At 41.2% G+C, this 9442-nt stretch overlaps 1 protein-coding gene across 1 annotated transcript in view; it reads right to left on the bottom strand.

Moving 5' to 3' along the window:
* cacna1c (calcium channel, voltage-dependent, L type, alpha 1C subunit) overlaps positions 1-9442 on the bottom strand; it is a 173587-nt gene that overhangs the window by 101370 nt on the left and 62775 nt on the right. Inside the window, 2 exon segments of the mRNA XM_025057260.1 lie at positions 1638-1743; positions 8269-8674. Coding sequence (XP_024913028.1) covers positions 1638-1743; positions 8269-8674 — 512 coding nt within the window.

The raw sequence follows: 9442 nt of genomic DNA, 5'->3' as shown, positions 1-9442 counted from the left end.
GGATAAACTTTTTGTGCAAGTTTCAGTGTCTATAAATACGTGTATAGTGTTTCAAAACAAAGAGATTGGCAGGACCAGGCTATTCATGGTGGTAAATGATACAGTGGGATCATTTTATGCACTCTATGATGATGCTTATAAATAAAAAAGTATTTTACTGGTGAAGTATCTGTTGGGGGGGAGGGTAGGGATCAGCTCAAAGGAGAAGGGTTACTATTTTACCCGAATGCAATATTAAGATTATTTGCAGTATAAAGGCTATAAAGAAGTGATATTTCTGAATGAGCGGCTAATGTAACGTCAGATCGGTTTGCACAGTATTCCCATGTTAAAGATGGATTACAGGGCAGGGTGGAAGGAACAGGACAAGTTTAGCAATAATAGTATTGATTATGATGGAATTCAATTTAGAAATTGATGCTTTTATAAATAAGAATGTAAAAAAGATTTTGCCAAAAAAAAAAAACCCATTGATTATGATGGAATTAAATCTAGAAATTGATGCTTTTATAAATAAGGATGTAAAAAAGATTTTGTCAAAAGAAACCAAAAAAAAAAAAAAAAACCCCCCAACAAATTAACAACATTTTTTTCTGCAGCGCTCCCTTTTGGTAGACTGGACACATGTTGATGATTAAAAATGTTGTTATAAACATTATAATTCACAAAACTACAATTTTTAAAAAGGGAAGTCTTCAAATTTCAAATAAGTGTAATTTCCCATAATGGGACAGCCCCTAATTCCACGCCCCTCACTTTGGGAACCACTGGTTTACACTAAGATTTTAGTAACTTCATACACACTCATAACACATGTGTTATAGAACTATATGATGTCAAACAAATCAACAGTCAAACCCTGCGTTAGCATGTTAGCATACATTCAGGAACATGGTGTTTATCCAGCAGTAAATACACACCATGAGGACAGAATGACAGCCACAGTACAGGCTCTCAGCCTGAACAAGTAACTCAGTCTCAGGAAGACAGAAAGACGTGTAACAGATGTGACGTGACCTCATTGGGATTAAAGCCCTTCATAGACTAATGCATTGGCAGAAAGTACATCTGTGGGCCGACACACACCAACACAATTACCTGGTCCAGAGCGACCGACACACAGGACCACACAGCACTGCGTTATGGAGACCACACCCATGTGTGCGTCCAGGTTTAAATAATACAAGAAGGTTTTTTGGCAAAGACTTCTGATTGATGATTCACCACATGTTTTGTGTCACAGTATGTTTTTCCCATAGATTCTATGACAGGGTATAGTGCAGGTTATTGTATTGGACAAGATGACGTTTTGGCAACGACAAATCGTGTCAACTCAGACGACATGAGCTCCAAAAAAAGCTTAGAATATTTCTTACTCACGTCCAGGCCAAAAGCATAATGATAATGATCATTTATTTTATATTAAATGTAAACTGCAAACCTCCATTGACGTCAAATGTCTGGAAAGTTACAATCATCAAGACTGTTGAAGTTGTCCAACTAAGTCCACTCAGAGTTCAGCACTGACGAAGAACGAAGATGTTGAAGAAACTTTAAACCAAGACTTTACTCCATCCAATAAACCACAGAGCGAATCAGCGGACTGCGAGGAGACGAAAACGTCTGTGATTACTCACCAGGTTGGAGTTGGTAGCATTGGAGTCATCCTCGGGGAAAGGGATGTAGACGGCTAAGGCCACACAGTTGGCGAAAATGGTCATCAGGATGATGATCTCAAATGGTCTGATGGAAAAACAGGTTAAGGAACGTACACACCAGGATAAAGTGTAAAAAGTGGATCTTAGTGAACCTATCAAGCTCGCGGCAAAGTTTTAGATTTCAACTTTTTTTTAGATTTAGCATTTTATTAAAAACATATGAGATTTGTTTATTAAAAATAAAATAAATATGCTTAACCAAACTTCAACAACAAATTTACAGTAGGCTAGGAATTGATCAAATGTATATAATAATAATACATAATAATTAGCCAATGTTTTCTCAAAGGTTAACCAAACTTCAACAACAAAATTACAGTAGGCTATGAATTGATAAAATGTATATAATAATAATTATAAAATAATAATTAGCCAATGTTTTCTCAAAGTAAGGCCAGAAAGGTTGCTAGTTGAAAGTTAGCAAAAAAAAAAATAGATTTCTCAAATATATACAGTAAATTAGTAATATGTAGACTTCTGTTTCATCAGTTTTATCAAAAGTAAAAACGTAACATAAACGTAGCTTGACGCTAACTGACAAGAAAGCGTCAGAATAACGGTGGACAGTTAGGACAGTTTGACAGACCAAAGCGGAGACACTGCTGAAAATAATACAGTCTGAAAAACAACAAATCTCAATACTAGGCAGGTTATTTTAACAGAGGTATTTTTAAACACACTTACATAAGAGAAGAATATAAATACTGTACACACACACACACACACACACACGCACAATACAGTGAAGTGAAGAAGTGTACACAATGGGAGACATCAAAGCTAGAGAGTTTGCCTTTTTGTTAAGACACAGTGGATCACTGAGGGAGCGTCTCTGTCTGTGTGTATTGTGTGCGTGGGGGGGTGTATGGAAAGGTAGGTGAGAGAGAGAGAGAGAGAGAGAGAGAGAGAGAGAGAGACATACACTGCATGACCAAATATGGGTGCAGCAGAGAGCGGGCCTGTCGCGTGGAAGACGGGATGTGGACGGAGGAGGAAGAGTTCGAGTGGTTAGGAATGAACTCGGAGCGGAGGAGAGACACAGAGAGTTTTTATTTGGAACGGTCCTTGAGAGGGGAGTGACCTCATTATTTTTGGCCTCAGAGAGAGAGAGAGAGAGAGAGGGGGGGGAGAGCGAGAGAGGTGAAGAGAGAGAGAAAAAAAAAAGAGAATGCAAAGGGGAGGTAGAGGAGGTCTGGTTTCCATCAACACAATTAGCGACTGCCACTGCTGTCACCTTCCTCCACCTCCCTTTCATTCCTTTTCTCCTTGCTTTCTTCCTTCCTCAAAGTCCTTATTTCAATTCCCATTTCCATTATGCTGCATGTCAAATCAGGAGGAGCTCAAGTCCAGACACTGGCCCCGCTGCTGTCACTACCTCCAAACAGAACTTTTTTTTCTAGCTGAAGTTGATGTTTAACGTCATACAACAGAAGGTCAAAGACAAGGTTGAACGTTTGCTGCACTTAAATCGGATTTTCCTCCTTTTCTATCCAACCCAGTGCTGGATCCTTCCATAGTTGCTACATGATGATAACATTAAATGATTGGATAAGGTTCAGGCAAAAGCGAAGGACACTCGCATTGGGGGAAAAAATACAGGAAAACCAAAGGTACAACACTGGTTTAAATGTCAAAACACTGAGTTTTTTTCACGCAGCTGTTTGTTCCAGTCCAGTCCTCCCTGAAGTCTCTGATCAATGTGTATTAAATCAGCCATCTTTGGGTTTTCTTTGTCTGCTGTTATATACCATTTGACAAATGTTTAGGAGTGGATTAACACACTCCAAAAATAGCAAAGTTTGTCCTTAAACTTAAACACTTGTTTTCAATGACTTTGTACTCTCTAAGAAATCTGAAAATAAAGTATAAGATTTGACATTATAAATAATTATATCTTTTTTTTTTATTTGATATCATTGTTTTTTTTAAATATCTAAGCAGCTCTGTGGTCTAAACCAGTGTTGCCCAAAGTGGGGGAGGCACCCTGTAGGGTGTCGCAGAGTTACTGCAATTATCAAAATGTTATTATTGACTTATTTTTGCCCACAGTGGGAGGACTTTATTTAATTATATTTCTTTCTTTGGTTTAATGAAAATAGCCACACTGTAGAGATGAAAGCATTTAAAAAACAAAGATCAGGGGAGTTTTGAAGCAAAAGCCATGATTAATTACACAAGATAAAAAACACTATTTGATCGCTACTGTTTTCTCAACTCACTAATTATTCCAACTAATAATTAATTTCATAAAGATGTTTAAAAAATACCTTAATCCCTAATATCAATCACCACAGCAACTGGCAATGCCAAAAAAAAGAAAGAAAGAAAGAAAAGACTTTCCAAAATATTGGTCATGATTTTGGAAGCGTTGAGTCGGAGTGAGAGGGAGGAAAGGTTTATTTAGCTTCTATTACAGTGGGGCTAAAACTCTGTTTATGTTTGGATTACAGATTGACCCCAGAGCATCATGGGCCACAGGATCATTCAGCTCGTTCAGCCTGAGACCCGGAGACATCCCAGTTAATCACTCGTTAAAAACACACTCCAGACATGAGGGCACCCACAGAAAAACAGGACTGTGATTCATTCTGGGTTTGTGGACCATAATTTCAGGGACCCTTGAGGTCTGTCTCCATCAACAAGGTAATGAATCTACTGTCTGCTCTGATGCAAAGGGGGAAAGGAACACTTAGTGGGCAGTTAGGATTCTGGACAAGAATAATAGAAAATATAAAAACTCTTCCAAATATAAAATACTTATTTCTATTTTTTTTTATCAAATTGATTGCAGATGTAAAATAAGCTCTAAAATCAGTCGTTGGCTTAACATCCGTCCCAGCTCTCTTCACTCTCTTGAGCATTACGATTTTTGGCAGTTTGCTTCATGGCAAGTTAAAGATACCACCAAAAAAAAACAAAAAAAAAACAAAAACTCTTTTCTCTTATCAACATCTAATAAGTCATTTCTGACCTAAATTGTCCAAACAGAGCAAAAATACAGCCAGTGATGTATCTACTGTCCTAGGAGGAAATAATGCAGGAGCCCAGCGAAATATAAGTTCCCTAATTTTTTGGTTGCAAGTTGAAGCATCACAGTAATTAAAAAATCAAGAGCGGTCACTGGCTAAATCCAAAAGACAGATGTTACAACGAGTCCTGATTTCATGAGCGGTAGTTTTAGACCAAATGTGTTTCAGGTGGTTGTTAAAAAGTTACCAAATCAAAAACAAACATTTGGCGAACTTCTTCCTCCTTGTTCCTGGAACTCTTCCCTCACCGGCGCCTGACGTTAATTGAGTTCGAATCCCAAGGTTTCACTACAACAGCAGTACTCGTTGTTGGCTGGCGGAGCAGATCATTTTCCCCTCTGGACGAAGCCAAATATTGTAAGAAACCCGGGCTCCACTGATGCTATCGTGGTCAGCAAGTCCAGAGCTGAGCTGTTTTATACTGGGAGCACTTATCTGTGTTTCCTACTGAGCTAAAAATGCATATACACAGCACACCCCCCTCACTGATATATAAGCTGTTGGCCAGGGACAAGTGTGTGTGTGTGTGTGTGTGTGTAAGTACACACTAAGACACCCTTTGAAACTACCACTTAGTGTGATTTCATAAAGACAAAATGGTATTTAGACGTACACCTGCCTCTGTCTCTCACACTGACCTCGACACTTTGCAGGTAATGCTCGAATGCTATAATTACACAGTGTTGTGTGAGTGTGTGTGTGTGTGTGTGTGTGTGTTAGTGGCAGGTACCTTTCCTTCATCATCTGTGCAGCAGTATGTACGTGTGTGTGTGCGTGTGTGTCCTGTCTAATCCGTGAGTGTGTTTCATGTACGTCTCAGCTCAGACAGGCCTCATCGACCTGTTGAGAGCAGTCGTCGCCGTTGTCTTGGTAACAGAGGAGAAAGAGAGGAGGATTTTACGGATCCACTATCTCCAGAGACGGAGGCACTGACAGAACACAGGACGCACATTTACAGCATGCACAAACACCACAACACAGGGACACGTGACTACACACACACACACACACACACAGCCTGTGGTGCACGTCGGCTGAAGGACGTCCTGGTAGGAAACAAAGACTGGGAGCGTTGGGAATTCGGGGACCGACCTCTGGTGACATTTACAGCTTTTATGATAGCGTTACCGTAGTTATCTGGTTATCTTCTTGGTCTTTGGCTTTAAAAAACAAGGTGGACAAAGAGTGGACGTAATTAAAGAGGAGATCGTGGATACATGGATGTTAGAGAAAAGGTTTCCTTTTGCCCTCGGCCTCCTCTAGGAGGAACCAAAGTAAGACTGGGGAACTGGAGAATGTTGTAAACTCAAATTCAAAGTCAGTCAAAATTGAGAAATTAACGACAGAATGAGACTTTTTTCAAATGGAAACAAACTTTAGTTTTGCGTAAACATTAAATCTGGAAGAACCGAAGCTTAATATTATGAACACAAAAAATTAAATTTGAAATAAAACACACATCAGTGGTATTTGTTTCTTATTATGTCTATTTTTTCTGTAGCCTTTCCTTTTTAATTTAAATCTTTTTTTTAAAGGCCAATACCAAAAAAACTAAATGTACAGTATGTGCTATCCCGTAGCATAGCATATAATTGTACTGTGGGCCAGATTTGGCCCCCGTACCTGAGTTTGATCAGTGTAACATACAGTGCATCAGTCCCTTTGTCGCTATCTTTCGTGCTAATGCTAACACTCTTGCTTTTTTGTGTCCTGACATTTACATCCATGTCGAGGAGCAGAAATTGTCCTGTTGGCAGATCTGCTCTAACACTGAGAACAGAGACAGACAGTGTAAATGTTTTTGCTCACTTTGGTTTCTATGGTTAGCAAACCTAGATAACTGAATGAAGTTAGCTCCTAGCATCTGACACTGTGTTGGTTTCTGTTCTCTCCCTGTTGGTTTGAATAATGCACCTGGAGATCCCTGTGTAAAGAGAGAGTGACTGTAGGGCTTTACACAAGAATCAGGAAACACTCAATTGTATTTGAACAAAATGGAGTCTGAAACTGAACAGCCACATGTTCCGTGTCGTCACCTGCATCTGTCTGTCGCTCACATCCTTAAGGCCTGTTTAAAGGGAGGGATTCTGGGAATTGTGGGTAATGATCTGAATGTTCGTCAGTCACCGCGGGGGAAACTGTTCCTTTGACCCTGCTGGTTCACGCATGCAAATTGTCTTTTCCTCTCTGGCTCCAGTCCAGCTGGAAGGTGTAGTGTGAGGGTTAGCTGCTGACATTTGACCCCTTCATAATTATATATACACAGGGTGACCAGATGACACACTGCCCGAACCTTGTATAACAGCCAAAAGGGTGACAACAGCCATTTTTTTAAAAATGGAAGGGCTTGTCCTCTGGGAAATTTAGAGTTGGAATAAGCAGATGTCTATAGATTTCAGAGTAACCATTTTCTCATTAGATTAGGAAACATCATTATTTTTACATGAATCCTCTGCAAGCACTCACTTATCATCTCAGCTCTGCCCTTATTCTACATTATCTCCACCTGCACCTCCATGATTTGTTTTTTTTTTTTGTTTAACTTTCCCATCCTGCCCTCCCCTCTCTCTCTCTCTCTCTCTCTCTCGCTCCCTCTCTCTCTCCTCTGCTCCTCAGCTTCATCATCTCTCCTGTCGACTTCCATGTCCTGCCCACATCTCTGCCCTTCCCATTTCACTGATCCCTCTCCTCCCACTCTCCACGGCCTCGGGACGACGTGTGAATGTGCTCTTGGTGAGTTGGTGTGGACGCTCTCTTATTATAGATCACTGTGACTGTGACTCTGACCATCGCTGTCTGCTTCTTTCTCCCATTCTCCCTCTGTGTCACCATGAGGGAAAACTACCTTATTATGTTGGGCAGCTTTAAAAAATAAAAAATAAAAAAAACTTCAAAAGGGAGGGAGGCGAGGGGCTGCATGAGCAGGAAAAGCTGGAATAAAAGGATTTGGGTGGATGGAGAGGGAAAGGGAGCCTTAATGAATGATGGCAGTGGCTCTGCGGTGGAGAGACAGAGGACAGAGACGGAGGACAGAGACGGAGGACAGAGACGGAGGACAGAAACGGAGGAACGGACGGACCTGAGGGAGAGAGGATGAATACAGTGGAGCCAGCTGGGGGGGAGGCCTCCGGGAGGAGTGTGTGAAGGAGGAATGAAAATGAAAAATTTGTTTCACACTTCTCTGCCAAGACAGCACACAAATTGTCTCAAATGAAATACAAGCACCGGGAAAGGTAAGGAATGATGGGAAATCATAGACGAAGAGACGGGATTAAAGAGTAGTGAAGGAAAGGGACTAAGACTAAATAAAAGAAGAAGGAAATAGAGGTCAAAAAGAACAAAAAAGCAAAGGTAGATTTTTCTGTAAGTCGTTGCGTCACCTGACTTTTTCCTAGGACAGATAAGGCATCACTGTCGTCAAACACTGCTAGACAGATTTTAACGATGAAACAATTAAAAAAAAAAATAGCCTAGTCATTCAAGTTATGGCCGACCTGCGTCAATGTTTAAGTAAAGGATACTTCCACTCCACGATGCTGATGCACGCCCTGCGGATGGGGTTCTTGAGCGTGAGACAGAGCAACGCTCGAGGCGGCCTGGTGGCCGTCGTTGTGTTCTGTTTTTTGGGCTTGGAGCTATAGTGCTGTCGCTTCCTCTGCGTCGAGCTGGCCGTGGAGATGGGCCCGCCGCCTCCCGATCCAAGCCCCGCCCCTCCACCTGAAGCCGCGTTCCCCATCATCTTTGCCTGCCGCGCAGCATCGATGGCTGCCTGCCAGCTCAGGGCTGCCCCCGGTGTGGGGATGTGCTCCGGAGCCAGGCCCACCACGCCGACACCATGGTTGCCACGGCTGCTGCCTCCAACGTGCTCTATTGTCAGGTCAGGGGGGGGAGGCTGAGGCAGGTGGGGAGGCAGAGAGTAGTCAGAGCCTGAAGGGAAGGGGTGAGAAGGAGCAAAAGAAGAGAACACATTAGTCTGCTGACAGTTTCCTCCTGGATCAGTTTCTTCAGACGACACCAGTGTTTACAATGGAAGCTTCAACAGTACGGTCTGAGTGTTGACACTCTGGTGACCTGTGTTTGTTTTCCAGACACTAAAGACTCTCCAAGTAGAAACCCACAGTGACTGACACACACCCATCTGTCGAGTCAGCACAACAGAACTAAGAGTTTATCTCCTCACATTTCACCGCAACACAAACAATAAGACCAAAAAGGTTTGATCGATTGCACAAGAAAATAAAAAAGAATATTCCTTCTACCTTTTGCTCATATGTGTTTATTGTGGTTCATTACTGAAATCAAATTTTATCAAAAGTTACTAATATTTGTTACTGTGTGTGTTTTCCTGTCAAAAGTCCAAAGTTCAGAAACCCTGGCGTATCCTTAACTGTACTCATCAAGGAATACAATTGCAGACGTATCTTATATCACATTTTAGCTTGTATTGACTTCCTCTCTCTTACACGAGGTTTGCTAATCTGAGCAAAGCCCGCAGACAAAAAAAATTAAATAAATAAATAAAACAGTCAAACAACAACAACCAAAAAAAAAAAGAGAAGAAACTGTCGGGAGGCAGAATTTACACTAATACCCTTGAGATTAAATAGTCAGGACTGGAGAAATAAGACTAAGTGAAAGTAAGACAGAGGGGATTATCCATTCTGTATGCTTAGCCAGATTAAAAACAGCCACACA

Source organism: Cynoglossus semilaevis, chromosome 8 (genome assembly GCF_000523025.1).
Source record: "Cynoglossus semilaevis isolate Cse_v1.0 chromosome 8, Cse_v1.0, whole genome shotgun sequence".
NCBI classification, from domain to species: domain Eukaryota; kingdom Metazoa; phylum Chordata; class Actinopteri; order Pleuronectiformes; family Cynoglossidae; genus Cynoglossus; species Cynoglossus semilaevis.
The sequence above is the reverse complement of the archived record's forward strand: the minus strand, read 5'-3'. Positions and strand labels throughout refer to the sequence as shown.